The sequence below is a fragment of the Lithobates pipiens genome, unplaced genomic scaffold, assembly GCF_037356315.1.
Source record: "Lithobates pipiens isolate NorthernLeopardFrog02 unplaced genomic scaffold, aLitPip1_a1.2 Scaffold_8, whole genome shotgun sequence".
In the NCBI taxonomy this organism is placed as follows: domain Eukaryota; kingdom Metazoa; phylum Chordata; class Amphibia; order Anura; family Ranidae; genus Lithobates; species Lithobates pipiens.
This window is the reverse complement of record NW_027507903.1, coordinates 686,661,323-686,677,705: the sequence shown is the minus strand read 5'-3', so window position 1 is coordinate 686,677,705 and position 16,383 is coordinate 686,661,323. Positions and strand designations below refer to the sequence as shown.

The window sequence follows — 16,383 nt, the reverse complement described above, 5'->3', positions numbered from 1 at the left end:
GGGAAATGTGGAAGGAGGAGGGGTGGGGGGTCCATGGAGTGGGGGGGGAACAGTCAGTATTTAAAGGGAGAGGAGAACCTGATCAAATCTAGATGGGCAGGTATAAGCCACCCAGGGCTGCCAAACCCGAAGGAATTTAGCATGGGTGTCTGATGCTATCGCAGTAATTTTTCATTTACCATGATGTCATTTAACGCTGCCGGGCATTCAATCGTCATTCCCAATACACCCCTCTTCATGGGGCTTCTTCTGATGAAAATCAGCTGCATATGAACTTTTCTTTTTGTTTGCACTTGTGATATTATATTGTACACATCTTATGATTTATTTCATTTCAAACTGTATAAATTATTACACAATTGCACTTTATTATACCATATTTGGATGTCGGCATATCACGTGTGTTGTGTGATTCCCATGAATTGCACTTTTTTTCCCTATCGCTGCACTTTCATTTAATGTGTTTGTTAACCCCAAAAAATTGATCCTGCTCCTTTAAAGCATGTTATACAGCACAGTGCTTGTCCCGTGTCATTTGGCTTCTTGTAACACCTGAAATACCTGGCTGATCCTGCCAGTTTCTGCCCTCCCTTCTGTAAACTGACCACGGTGTGTCATGGCCGCTGAGACCTGACACTGTGGTCAGTTTACGTGCCTCCATCATTTGCAGCCTTCTATCTGCTCTCCTCTCTCTGCCCCTATGTCCTCCTCCCCCTCCACTCTCTGCTTGTGACAGTTCTGCTTTTTTCTTGGTGCCCGATATTTGGGTGATAGTCCTCGGCTGCTGGCTTTTTTATGTATTAAGCGCAGATATCTCTTTACACTTGTTCAAGAAACCATTAAGGCCCCCTACCACAGGGGCCCTTTCTGTCAGTCCCAGGCCCTTTATTCTGGTCCCAGGGCCCTTCCCTCCAAGACTGGGGCTCTTCTCTCTGAGGCAGGAACCTTTTCTCTAGTCCTTTATAAGCCCAGGTTCCCACTGCTGTGACTTATCATTTGACTTGCAACACAAGTCACATGCGTGATATCCTAATCAATGCAACTTAAGTCAAAGTAACAAAGAAAAAGGTTCCTGCAATACTCTTCTGTGACTTTGGTAAGATTTGAGTGCCATAGACTACAATGTTAAATCACAAAATCACAAGCAAGTCACAAGAAGGTTGCAAGCAAGTTGAACAACTTTGGGATCAGCAGTGTGGAATGTTCTGCAGTGGGTCCCCTTGCTGCCATCTTGGGCCCCCTACAGTGGCAGAATGCCAGGACCCAGTCTCAAGTGCAACCTTTCTGACCCTGGTAGTTCCACCAATGATCCAGACTACAATAAAAACAAAATGTTCATCCAGAAGAGATTTCATATGAAACATGGATGTCCTACTAACCTGATAATGTTTTGCTATGTGTCGTCTTTTTCAGTTTGGCTGGAAATAAGATTAGGGAAGTGATTAGTCCTGACAAACCTCTGAAATGTATAAAATAATAACTAAGAGAGTTATTAGTGTAGCAGATCCTCCCAGACACCATCATCCCACCAACCCTCTGTAGATTGGAGTCTCTCCTCCTCCAGGTGATGGGAGAGTCTTTGCCTGGTAACATCTCAGCACATTGCAGTGACATGTGACCATGGTGGGGGACCAGAAAAGCCCCCAGTTCTCTATGCAGGGTTTACAGACACACACCTAGAATCTGGAGCCTTGACTCCTCTTTCTGATGGAGGTTCAGGTGGATGCATGGGGCACAAGGCTCAGAACCCCAAGTAACAATCATGAGGGTCTCCTAGGAATACAGCTCTAAATATGGAGTTCTGTATAATAGACAAGTGGCTGTGACTGTATTGCTCTGCTCGGCATGCTGAGTGATCTCATAGTGTTATGGTGACTGACTGCCGGCATCCTGGAGAAGTGTTACTCTGCTTCCCTTTTACATTGTTCCTGAACTCTGTAGCCTTTTCCTTCATGCACAATTTTATAACCAAATACATTTTATTCTGTAAACTCTCTCAGTAAAGATTATTTAACCCCTTGGTGACTGAGGGGAAAACAAATGTTAATGCCTGAACACAATTTTGCAACTTTGACCTGTGTTAGTAAATCTGTATGTAGCGCCCCCCACCTTTAGGTGGGTGCTAGTAGGTAAGTGTTAGGTAAATTGCCAGTGCCTTACCCTTTTTGTTTAGGCCTGGTTGTTAATTTGGTTTGGGGAGGAGTAGTAGAATAGAGGGGGTGTGACCACCTGTACTCTGAGATGAAAGATCTCCTTTGCTTTCTCCAAGAAATGTTCTGGAAAGGAGGCGGGTCAGGGACTGGAGTGCAGGCAGTTTACATGGCCCAGGCCCAATCATTAATTTGTATGGGCAGGGGCGGGACTGATATACATACTGAGGTCACATGCTTCCTGGGGGAGATGGGAAGAAACTGAGTCCAGAGAAACAGACAAAATGTGACGCCAAGGAGCAGGCTTGAAGGCTTGGGGGTTCAGAGACCCCAATGCTGGAGAGCAGGAACCAAACCTGAAGGCCTGAGGGTTCAGAGACCTCAGTGCTGGATGGTTCAACTACACCAAGTCATCAAAGAAACCCTGGGAGAAGGGAACCAGGCATCCCGGCTGGGATAGTTCTAACTACAAGAAACGGGAAGTAGCTGCAAGGAGGATGGAGTAGACCGGGATGTTAACCCGGACTTTCCTGAACTGACCTGGGAGGATCGCAGGAGACAAGAAAGGCAGGTGAGGCCTGGGACTTCCAGCATCCAAATACCAAGGGGCTTTTCAGAGGGGCGTTGTCAGTTCATTAAAGGAAAGGGACTTAAATACTGTAAGGAACCATAAGGAAGAGGAAGCTCATACATTCCTTTAACACACTTGTAATGACTGAAACCAAGAAGAATAAAGTTATCTGTTCAACCTTTATTGACTGCTTTTGTGGTGAATCGTGCCGGGGTGGAAGAACGGAGGTATGTGTGACAGAACCCAATGTCACTGTGTGTTTTGGAGGGGGCTGTGGGCTCGCCTCCTACCCATAGACTATGGCCCAGCAGAGAACATTGGGGTTTAGAGGGCTATTTGCCATCTCCCACCTGGAGAAGATACCACCTCCAGACATTTGTGTCCAGAGTCACCAGTTCATCGGAACCGGGTGAATGCGGTATCTGTGGCTGGGCTTGTGGAGTCATTCCTGGCTACCTAAACCTATTGGCCTGGCTGGGTTAAATATATACTTTTATTCCACAAACAATGTACTTTTAGCTGATAAAGACATATACAAGATGGCACTGAGATAATGTAATGTAATGTAATGCTGCATCCCTTCTCTCCCCCCCTTGTTGTTGTGTTAATTGTGTTGGGTCATGGCATGTAGACAATAGGTCTGGACTAGAGACATCTCAGCAGGGGATGTGTAAGGAGGGGCCGCCTGCTTGTCATAATCCCTTCATGTGCTCCAACTGTAGTTGTTTGAATATACAATTGTTGAGTTTCCATTGGTTCTTCCTTGTCCCCTACCCCCTCTATGACCAGGCTAAGGGGGGTGTCCCTAGCTATGTTAAAAGTGTATATTTGGCACTTAATAAACAGTTTATACTCTGGATGTTTAACCCTCAACACCTGTGTGGCTTGTCTGGTGATTGAGGGGTTAAAGGCTGGTTATGGGGAATCTGCAGGCTGCGGTGCATTTGGAGGACAGGAGACACAGGTCTGGTGGAGATGCTCAGCAGGAGTATCCGAGATCCGTCACAGTTAGCAGTAAAGTATGAACACACAGCAGCTCCCAATGGAGTAGTGCGCTACATGTACATATCATCACGAGGGATGGGCCCGATGTTCAAGTCAAACGTAAGTTTGACCCAAACATTGGGTGTTCAACCATTCACCGAATAACAAACATTATGGGGAGTTCACGGCAAATTTGATCACCGCGGAATGCCCCATAATGCACTGCGAGATCGCAGTGCATTGACATCTGATGATTGGCCAAAATATGTACCTGACCTGAATTCTTTGGCCAATCATAGCATGCTCTGCTGTGAGAGCCATAATTGGCTTGTTTTCAATCCTGTATTATATAATATATCCTGTATGTATACAATGTATTATATAATATATCCTAAATGTATACAATGTATTATATAATGGATCCTGTATGTATACAATGTATTATATAATAGATCCTGTATGTATATAATGTATTATATAATATATCCTGTATGTATACAATGTATTATACAATATATCCTAAATGTATACAATGTATTATATAATGGATCCTGTATGTATATAATGTATTATATAATATATCCTGTATGCATACAATGTATTATATAATATATCCTGTATGTATACAATGTATTATATAATATATCCTGTATGCATACAATGTATTATATAATATATCCTGTATGTATACAATGTATTATATAATATATCCTGTATGTATACAATGTATTATATAATGGATCCTGTATGTATACAATGTATTATATAATGGATCCTGTATGTATACAATGTATTATATAATATATCCTGTATGTATATAACATTATACTATATAAAGGATGCTGTGTGTATACAACTTATTATATAAGGGATTCTGTATGTATACAATGTATTATATAATGGCTTCTGTATGTATACTTCCGTGAGGCCTCATATTTGCGTACTGTCATTGGGAAGTGGTTCATCCAGTTGGAAGCTCCTGATTGGTCACTGGCTTTCCCTGGATGACATTCCTGGCTCTTCCTCACACAGATATTGATCGGGAACTGATCGAAAATGAACATTATAGATGGGGACTCACCATTTTGTGCTCTCCTTTCCTTGAGCTCATTTGCTGGTCCCTTCAGATTGATGACTTCAAAGACATGAATGGTGACATCCAGAGCCTCTTCTCCATATTTGTCTATAAGGAGGTCCTTGGTGGTGATCCAGTCTGCATTTTCTAGTTTTCCTCGGGGGATGGGACATGTATCTCCATAGGAGAAATCAGACAATTTGTTCCTAAATCTCTTGAAGTCACTTGTATTCAGATCCTCCAGAGAATATATGATAAGATCCCCGGGGGTTTGTGGGACCTTTCCCAGGACACCAGGAGCCGACCCTGCAGAGAGAACAAGCAACAACTATAAAAATTAATTCTGATTGGATGATTTCTGACACACGACAGCAGATACAGTGCCTTGAAAAAGTATTCAAACCCCTTGAAATTTTCCACATTTTGTCATGTTACATCCAAAAACGTAAATGTATTTTATTGGGATTTTATGTGATAGACCAACACAAAGTGGACATAATTGTGAAGTAGAAGGAGAATGATAAATGGTTTTCAAATAAATATGTGAAAAGTGTGGGGGAGGGGGATTTGTATTATGCTGAGTCAATACTTTGTATAACCACTTTTCACTGCAATGACAGTTGCAAGTCTTGCCACAAATTTTCAATTCAATTTAGGTCTGGACAGTGACTGGACCATTCTAACACATGAATATGCTTTGATGTAAACCATTCCATTGTAGCCCTGGCTGGATGTTTCGGGTCGTTGTCCTGCTGGAAGGTGAACCTCCGCCCCCGTCTCAAGTCTTTTGCACACTCTAACAGGTTTTCTTCTAAGATTTCCCTGTATTTGTCTCCATCCATCTTCCCATCAACTCTGACCAGCTTCCCCGTCCCTGCTGTAGAAAAGCATCCCCGCCACATGACGCTGCCACCACCATGTTTCACGGTGTGGATTGTGAGCTCAGAGTAATGTGAAGTGTTCATTTTCCGCCACACATAGCAATTGGTTTTTAGGCCAAAAAATAAAATTTTGGTCTCATCTGACCAGAGCACCTTATTCCACATGTGGATCTCTGCAGCTCCTCCAGTGTTACCATGGGCCTCTTGGCTCTTCTCTGATGAATGCTCTCCTTGCCCAGCCTGTCTGTTTAGGTGGACGGCCATGTATTGGTAGGTTTACAGTTGTGCCATACTTATTCCATTTCCCGATGATGGATTGAACAGAGCTTTGTGAGATGTTCAAAGCTTGGGAGATTTTTTTATAACCTAACCCTGCTTTATAATTCTCCACAACTTTATCCCTGACCTGTCTGGTGTGTTCCTTGGCCTTCATGATGCTGTTTGTTCACTAAGGTTTTCTAACAAACCTCTGAGGGCTTCACAGAACAGCTTTATTTATACTGAGATTAAATTACACACAGGTGGACTCTATTTACTAATTAAGTGACTTCTGAAGGCAAATGGTTGCACTAGAATTTTAGTTAGGGGTATCAGAGTAAAGGGGGCTGAATACAAATATATACCACACTTTTTGCAGATTTATTTGTAAAACATTTTGAAAGCCATTTATCATTTTTCTTTAAATTCACAATTAATGTCCAATTTGTAAATGTGTAATAGTGCTGTGCTGTATGGGGAAAGGGGGAAAGACAAGGGAAGAAAGGGGGGAGTGGGTGATCTGGGGGTGAATAAAGGATAAAAAGTGATATTACACCATAAAAATAGCTAATTATAAAACACGCTATATGTTCCCTATAGTAAATGATTAATATTGATATCAAACAACAATTGTTAAATAAATAATGTGGATCAAAGTGTCATAGTGATACACATATGATACAATAGCGAGTGCTAGAAGTTAAAGTGCAAAAACTCGCATAAAGTGACTAGTGCACACATATATGAAATGATCAACTAAAATAATCGCACTCAGAAATAAATCCCTAAAACAATCCGTATAAATAAAGTGCTAAGTGCCAATGAGTCCAAGCAATTAATCGCATAGATGGATAAACTGGGAGTGAAAACAGTGCAACTATTGCTGCCGTGGTATTCAGGCAAAATCCAAATCCATGTTTTGTGCTGTGCAAATCATGCAGGCAATTCAGTGGCACACTCCTTCTTTCCCCTTCGTGGGATAAATGGATGGATGTCCCCTTACCTTACCGCTGTAAGGTTACAGCGCATAACATATATTGGTCACTATGGGGCTTCCTCTCTCTTGTATCGGATGATTTTATGGCAGATGAACCTCATAAAATGCAAGAAACATTGCCAAATAGTGTAGTATTTTGATAAATCGATTTTTTATTAAATAAAGTTGTCTGGCTACTCACATTTTAGAAGGTAAAAACAGGTATTGAATGTAAACAGAACGGTGGACAACGGGTCTGGACGTCACTTCCGGCGTCTCTCTCTCTCTCTCTTTCCGCACGTGTTCGTCACTGTCACATGACTTCATCAGGGAATAGACAGAGAGAAAGAAGTGTCCCTTATATGCCCTTATTTTACTTATCACGGCGGCCATTTTGTTGAAGTCCACTTTTAATCCGCCTGTAAAGGATGGCAAACATATAGATGAATTCAAAAGAATAGTGACTGACGAGCTGAAGACATTAAAAATCTAAAAGAAGGAAGAACCCAAATATATAAAGAATGGAATTAAAAAATGTATCAAAAGAAAGGATTTGGTAATTCGTCCCACGGATAAAGGGGGAGACATAGTAGTTCTTTCCAAAGAACAATATTATCTCAGTATGGACTCCCTGTTACAAGATGACAACACCTATAGCCACCTACTAGGAAATCCAATGCATAAGTGTAGAAAGGCACTTGAACAGGTAGTACACTTAGGTCTGAAGAAACAAATTCTTAATAAAAAAGAGGCAAAATACCTCATACCCAAATCATGCCGGACTCCCATCATTTATTCCTTACCTAAAATTCATAAGGACCAAAATAATCCTCCACCAAGACCCATAGTAAATGGGATTGACTCGCTGACATCACGTATAGGCCAATACATTGACTTTTTTCTTCAACCAGCAGTTCAAAAATCTCAAGCCTACCTTAAGGATACCAAACACATGTTACAACTATTAATCTACCCACAAGTGAGGAACCATGGCTAATAGCAACAGCAGACGTGTCCTCGCTGTACACGATAATCCCACATCACCGTGCATGTGAAGCAGCCAAATGGGGCTTAAAGAAATACACAACTCTCCCCTGCAGCCAGAGGAAGTTCATTATCAAAAGCCCAGATTTCATGTTAAAAAACAGCTATTTCTGGTATAACCGATCCTATTATTTTCAGAAAACTGGGGTGGCAATGGGAGCCAAATTTACCCCCAGTGTAGTGAGCCTTTTTATGGCCAAGTGGGAGGAAGAAGAGGTATTCATGAATATACCAGAAAATCTGTGTATATACAGAAGATATATAGACGATATCATGATAATATGGAGAGGTGCAAAAGAAGAATTAAATAGCTTCCTGGAAAAATTAAATAATAATGATAGAAATATCCACCTCACCTGGGAAATAAGCAATGAGCAAATCAACTTCCTAGACTTGACAATCACACAGAATAATAATACCCTCTCCTCTAAGACCTTTTTCAAAGAGGTTGATAGAAACAGCTACCTTCCACTTCAAAGTTACCACCATAGGAATTGGCTATTTGATATACCGAAAGGACAACTCATGAGGATACGCAGAAACTGCGTGGATAAGACATCCTATGAAATACAAGCAGCTACATTGAGGTCTAATTTTTTGGAGAAAGGTTATGACAGCGAGTTCATTGATGGAATAAGTAAAAGAAGTAGTAGACAGGGGCATAACTATAGGGGGTGCAGCAGCCGCAACCGGGCCCTGTGATGCAGGGGGCCCATGCAGCCCCCTCTACATATGGCCTGCAGCAGCATAGGCAGCTAGGGGTACCAGTGCACCATGCACACGGGTGGCTGGAGGTGGAGGGTGACTAGCAGAGCTCCATGCTCGACTATCGCACTGGCTGCTCTTTAGGCCTCATGCACACGGACGTTTTTACAGCAACTTTTTTGAGCTTTTTTTGCAGCTTAAAAACGGTTGTCCATGTTAGTCTATGGCTTCATGCCCACCTAGGCGTTTTTGAGCTGCAAATGGCATAGACGTTTTTAAGCTGTAAAAAAAACGCAGGACCAGTGCGTTCCGTGGCGTGGAGCTAGAGCTGTAAAAACGCGAATCGCGGGAAAACGCGCACAAACGCGCAAAAACGCGCATAAACGCGCAACATATTTTCTTTGTTTTCTGAGTGCTATAGCCAAGAGATGTGTTTCTTAAAAAACGCTACTAAACGCTAACGCTAAAAAACGCGCAAAAACGCGCAAAAACACCAATGCAAAACGTGGTAAAAATCTTGTTTTTAACAACGATTTTTCCTGGCATCGGAGCTAGCTTTGCAGCCAGTTTTTTAAAACGTCCGTGTGCATGAGCACCTAGTTGTGCATTCCCTGCATGACCTGTGTCCTCGGCCGGGACAGTCCCCCAATGGGGCACCTAAAAATAAAAAATAAAAATAATAAAAAAAAACTACTGATACCAGTGGTGGAACTATAGGGCTCACAAAGGTCATACCTGTGACCAAGCCCTGGAGTTCCACCACCGGACTCGGAGGGAAGGGCCCTGGCTGGGTTTCAGGGGGGCCCTTCATGGTTTCTTGCATCGGGGCCCTGAAGGTTCTAGTTATGCCACTGGTAGCAGACATTGATCGGAAAACATTAATGGTAAATAAATCAAAGTATGAGGCCTCGACAGACACAGTACCCATTGTCTTGGATTATAACATTCAATATAAGGAGGTAGAAAGAATAATCAGACGCAATTGGAATATCTTGCTAGCTGATAGACAATTACAAACCATTCTCCCTCCAAAGCCCAAATTTGTCTACAGACGGGCCCCAACCATCCGTGATAGGATGGTGAAAAATATTCCAGATCCTCACAAAAATAATTTTACATTCTTTTCAGGCAAAGGGTTCTACCTGTGCAAACGATGTTTCGCATGTGTGAGCACCAAATGTCAGAATACGAAAAGGAAAAATTTTACCTCTACATCTACAGGCAACATGTATGAGATTAAAAACTTCATCTGCTGTAGTACTGAAGGGGCAGTCTACGCGCTTGAATGCAGTTGTGGCCTCAGTATGTGGGCCGCAATAAGAGACCGTTAAAAACCAGTTTGAAGGAACGCATACAAAATATCAAAAAGGGGTTCGATAAACACAGTGTGTCAAAACACTTTGCGATGGTTCATAATAGGGACCCCTCCCAGCTCAAATTTTGGGGTATAGAACCGTACATCAAACATTGGCGGGGAAGTCACAAAGTGAGAACGCTAAGCCAGTTAGAATCCAAATGGATTTTTATCATGGATACTTTTGCGCCACAAGGCTTACATATAGACTTCGACTTGAACTGTTTTATTAGTGATTTTTAAACATAATATTCTTTGGGTCCTTTTTACACATTGCTCCCCCTTCTAGAGTAATTTAACATATTAGGAATTTTTTATAAAAAAATCTCTTTTTTTACACACTATTTTTTTGTATAACAGCTTAACAATTTTAGGAGATTAACTTTTGGGCCAGGTTATATATACGATGTTTAATACATCTATGGTCAATTTTGCTATTAACATCACTTTTATAACAATAGGGTCTATATTTTTATATTTTTTATATGTTTATTTTTATTTACATTTCTATTTTTATTTTTATTTTCATCTTTATTTATATTCATTTTTATTGTTATTTATTTTTTTTATTCATTATTTATTATTCATTACTTTTTATTTTTCTATATTGTGGTTTTATGTAATGATTTTATTAAAAGTGTTTCAATTTATGTAAACAGCGATGCCTACATTTCTGGTGTCACCCTATCTCTGACCGTTCCGGTATACACATAGACTGTATTAACCGGCGAATATAAGTTCACCAACACACCTGGTGTCTGACACAGTGGTAATTAGTATTTATATCCATTCATTTGAGGTATGGACTACAACAAAATGGAGATCATCACTTATTTGCCTCCACTGTATTATCACCAGCGCATGGTAGATAAGAAAATGGCCGCGCTTATACTTCGGTCATATTACCTGCGCAAGATAGACAAGAAAATGGCCGCGATTGTATTTCCGGCCACCGGACTTCAACAAAATGGCCGTCGTAATAAGTAAAATAAAGGTATATAAGGGACACTTCTTTCTCTCTGTCTATTCCCTGATGAAGTCACGTGACAGTGACGAACACGTGCGGAAAGAGAGAGAGAGAGAGACACCGGAAGTGACGTCCAGACCCGTTGTCCACCGTTCTGTTTACATTCAATACCTGTTTTTACCTTCTAAAATGTGAGTAGCCAGACAACTTTATTTAATAAAAAATTGATTTATCAAAATACTACACTATTTGGCAACGTTTCTTGCATTTTATGAGGTTCATCTGCCATATAATCATCCGATACAAGAGAGAGGAAGCCCCATAGTGACCAATACATGTTGTTATGCGCTGTAACCTTACAGCGGTAAGGTAAGGGGACATCCATCCATTTATCCCACGAAGGGGAAAGAAGGAGTGTGCCACTGAATTGCCTGCATGATTTGCACAGCACAAAACGTGGATTTGGTTTGAATACCTGAATAACACGGCAGCAATAGTTACACTGTTTTCACTCCCACTTTATCCATCTATGCGATTGATTGTTTCGACTCATTGGCACTTAGCACTTTATTTATACGGATTGTTTTACGGATTTATTTCTGAGTGCGATTATTTTAGTTGATCATTTCATATATGTGTGCACTAGTTACTTTATTTGAGTTTTTGCACTTTAACTTCTAGCACTCGCTATTGTATCATATGTGTATCACTATGACACTTTGATCCACATTATTTATTTAACAATTGTTGTTTGATATCAATATTAATCATTTACTATAGGGAACATATAGCGTGTTTTATAATTAGCTATTTTTATGGTGTAATATCACTTTTTATGCTTTATTCACCCCAGATCACCCACTCCCCCCTTTCTTCCCTTGTCTTCCCCCCTTTCCCCATACAGCGCAGCACTATTACACATTTACCTATTCTTATTAGGGTTAGAGTTTTTCCCTTTACCAGTGCATGCAGCAGTAGCCCATCTTCCCTTTACATCACACCCATAGGGTTTAGTGCAGAGGTACTATATACAATACAATGTCCAATTTTTGTTGGTCTATCATATAAAATCCCAATAAAATACATTTATGTTTTTGGCTGTAACATGACAAAATGTGGACATTTTCAAGGGGTATGAATACTTTTTCAAGGCACTGCAAGTCTGTACTGGCAGCTGGCAATGCTATAAAGAACATATAGCAGGGAAGGGAAATTAAATGTTCCTTCAATATGTGTATATGTACATTATTCTATGGAGAGATTGATTTCACAATCTCACACAATCGCCTCCATATTGGTAAGTTACCTCTCAGATGGATGAATATTGGGTGCAAACACTCAGGGGTCTATTTATTAAAAATAATCACCTTCATGAATAATTCACATAATGTGTGTAATATGTTTATATCCTATAATCTTCAGCTCCATCTAGTGGCCATAATGTCATATATGACTGGTTGAGTTATTTTAAGAAAATACTGTATTATGGCCACTAGATGGAGCTGATGATTATAGGAAGTAAACCTGTTAGACAAACTATGGGGATTATCAGTGATGGTTGTAGAAATGACACAAGCTCATAATATTTTTATAAATATATAGACCTCCTAATGTATATGTAGGGATTTTAAATTATTATTATGTTTATTGTTTCATAGTTAACTAAAATAAACTATAAATCCTTTAAGAAACCTCCCCCCTGAATAATGATGAGTCTGATCAGTGTGAACTAAGAATTCAGATTACCCCCAAATATCCCAGCAGTATGTGTCATGTGACACGGGGCTGTTTTCTCCTTAGGATAATAGACAAAGGATTCCCCCGACCACTACACAAATAACCATAACATTTGGGGTCCTCCAGTCATTATGGATCACTGGACCATCTCAGAAGATCATTTCCATCACTGATAAATAAAATCTGAAGACACGGGAATGTGATGGTGGAATTGATGAAAAGCTCCTGAACTCTTCTAATGGGTGGACTGACCAGATGTCTACAGGAAATATCCAGACTATGGAGACATAAGATGTCCTATCATCTAATTCCAATCTCTGGAGATGTGAGATGGAGGAAAACATTGGAAAGGATGGTCAGGATCAGCAGTCATACCTTGTGAGCAACAGAATTTGGAGTATAAGGTCCCCATGACATCAGAAGATGACCTGAGATTACATCACCTGGAAAGAGACCAAACAATAACAATCTCATTTGTAGTGCAATGAACAGGAATTTGCTTCCTTATGTGAATAACGATTGGCTGTCTAGGTGTCCAATCTGGGAAGATCTGAAATGGACTTCTGTCATTTACAGCCCATAACTATGATGGTCAATAAATAACTTCATTCCAGCATTTATCTGATTAGTATCTCGGGGGTCACAAAGGAATTTCACCCTGTTTAGGGCCCCAATTTTTACAGGCTCATATATTTAGGTGTCACCTCCACAAATCTGTGCCATTCATAGCCAAGACTGGTACTAACCAGCACCAAAGTATCAGCCAATAAGATGTCTAGAGAGAGATCAGCAGAGACCTCCATTCAATAATAAGATGCTTCCAAATGGATTCTTCAGGAAGGTCGGTAATTATTGTTCATAAAAAGGTTAAACACCATTAATGAATTTTGTGTCTCTTTAGTGGCCACTTTGTCAGGAAAGGTGTACAGGACACTTTAATGGGTGGGATCTGTGTGTGTCCTTCAGACCAGACTATACTGTACAGTATACTGATATGTCAGGTTTTTTTATACAATTATTTATGACCTATTAATATTTCTGACCAGGACCAAAACTAGGGGGGCGGGGGGGAGGCTGCCTCGGGTGCGGCATTGAGAGGGGTGCTGCAGCTGGTACTGATCCTCCTACAACAGCTGAAAGGCCGTTTCTCCTCCTTTACCTCCCGCTAGCTTTCAACTGCTGCAGGAGGAAAATTCAGGGATCGGTACATACCCGTCAAAGCTGACCCAGCTGCCACTCTGGTTCCTGCCCCTTCTTCAGATCATGCCCCCCTCCATTCCTCTGTCCCCCTCCTCTGGTACCCCTGCATTGCTCACATCTTCTTCCTGGCTAGTCATGTAGTGCAGGCTGAATAAAAACATGATACTGAGCACAGAGAAGTCCATCATACGATCAGGAAGACAGCCACACAAAGTTATAACATACAAAAAAAGTGGGAGAGGGTGGAGCAAAGAAATGCCCCTGGAAAGCAATAATGAGGGTCAACAATGATATACCTTTTTAAAAAAATAGAAAATAACTTTATTGTAATCTCATAGTAGTGGGTGATGCTAATTAGAAAATGTATCTCACACAGAGTGGTGCTGTGGATACATAGAAGTATAGCAAGTGCCACGTCCCAATTAATATTTTACAAAAAAAGACAAAAGATGGGGCTTCTGGACTTTTTAGGCACCATATATAAAATAACAATCATAGAATAAAGATAAAAATCAACATTTTATTAAGAACATATTATTTTTTCCATTGTACTGAACAACAGAGATTGCTAAAAGAACATCTAATCACAGCAGGACTCCTATCCTCCATAATATACAGACTATACCGCCATTTCACATTTTCACTTTTGGAAATAGATAGTAAACATTTAATACATAATCTTCAGAAATATGATTATTCTACTCACGTTATTAGGTGTACTGCTTGAGAAGGAGAAAGCTCTACATGTTTCGCGTGTTTTAACACGCTTCTTCTGGAGCGAGAGATTTGTGTGACTAGTAAACTAACAAAGAAACAAAGAATTATTATTATTAATCATACAAAAATATTATACAACATCTCAACCCTAACAAAATAGGTACTAAACAACATAAGTCAACATATGATATATTACAGATTAATAACAGGAATGGGGATCACATTGTCAAAACCAGGGAGGCCAATAGCGTATATATAGGTCACCATGGGGACATGTAAAACATGATAGCTAAATTTAAATAGAAAAAAAAGAAACAAAAACTCACTCAAAAGAGTAGGTTCAAAAAGAGGGACCCCACAAGGCTGATTCCCAATCCTATAGGGGACTGCTGCAGTTTCAATGTTCAAATGGTTGATAGCGACTAAAAGCAAGCATCAATGCCTCCAGTTCAGGGGAAAGGTTTTTTATTTTATCTTGTTTTGCTTTTTGGCCATGATACCCTAAGAGTAAGAGAGCCACCAATTATTTAGTAAATCACAAGGACAATCATAATAGAATAAAATAAAATATATTAATTAGGAGCACTCACCACACCATAAAGTATGGCCTCTCCTGCAAACATCTACTGTTTGTAAGCCTGAAATCCGGAGACTGTATAAATCAGTAGTTGTCTCAAACCGGGTGGAACATCCGATTCAGACAAGAAAGTTTCCCTATGTAATTGCACCAGAGCCAGTAATCTGTAACAGTGGTGTAATAAGGTTCAAAACTTGGAGGCTCTCTCCAGGTATTAAAGGAAAAAATAGAGATGTGGCCAGACGCTTACCTCTGCAGTCCTCTAAGGCTCGGTTCACACAGGGACGACTTGTCCAGGCGACTTCACCGCCTGACAAGTCGCGCTCCGTTCTGTACTATGGAACCGTTCTAATAGGAGCGACACAAGTCGCTCCGACTTAGAAAAAAGGTTCCTGTACTACTTTTTGCAAGTCGTTTTGCAAGTCGCCGCTGATCGTGTGCAGGTCGCGATGCTGCAAGTCATGCCGCCCCTGTGTGAACCGAGCCTCAAGGTTTCAGCCTAGTGTTTGTTTCCCAGATCAGCTGTGCAAAGTAAGTGCAGAGCATGCTGGTTAATAAACTGTTTTAATTATCTCATCATTCGACAGCTGTGCCGGGCTTGCACAGAGCGTGCTGGTAAGAATACATGCCCCACCTTGTGGTCACCAATCGAATCTCATTCGACGTGACGTCATTCAAGTCGGCCGAATGGACACTGTGCAGATTCGCCGCCCGCATCGCGCACAAGCGCACAACGCGCTAGGTCGAAAAATCCACCGAGCGTCCTATGATTGGCCGACAGAGAGACACAGGAGACCGCTCCCCCTCCCCGCAGGCCAGCGAAAGCCTAGGCAATGCACCTTCCCCAGCGGGTAATACACGTCGGGGAGCCAGGCAACCATAGCTAAACAGGGCAAACGAGGGACCGGAGTCCGACGCATCCCCCAGACAATCAAAGCGCCGTGGCTGACATGGGAAAAAATTTTACCCAGTCAGTCACGGCGCATGGTGCCAAAATGCTGTGTCCCCACCCCAAGTCGGACAGCGACCCCCAACCCCGTCCCTCTACAATCACCATAAACCAAAAAGGGAGAAAAAAATATATAATGACATAACCGCATCATAAATATAAGATCTAAATCAATCATCAAATCAATACTCCTGAATGGAATATTAATACTGACCCTAAGCTTACTAGGGTATTCAAA

At 41.0% G+C, this 16,383-nt stretch overlaps 1 protein-coding gene across 3 annotated transcripts in view; it reads right to left on the bottom strand.

Moving 5' to 3' along the window:
- Positions 1-13,129, bottom strand: part of LOC143962226 (NACHT, LRR and PYD domains-containing protein 3-like) — a 102,146-nt gene extending 89,017 nt beyond the window's left edge. For all 3 annotated transcript variants that reach the window (XM_077471557.1, XM_077471558.1, XM_077471559.1), the window contains exons 1-3: positions 13,078-13,129; positions 4,787-5,086; positions 1,380-1,418 (exon numbers count right to left, since the gene is read on the bottom strand). In XM_077471557.1, the coding sequence (XP_077327683.1) occupies positions 1,380-1,418; positions 4,787-5,086; positions 13,078-13,114 (376 nt within the window). In that variant the 5' untranslated portion in view covers positions 13,115-13,129. The remainder of the gene's footprint in view (positions 1-1,379; positions 1,419-4,786; positions 5,087-13,077) is intronic.
- Positions 13,130-16,383: the final 3,254 nt, after the last annotated feature.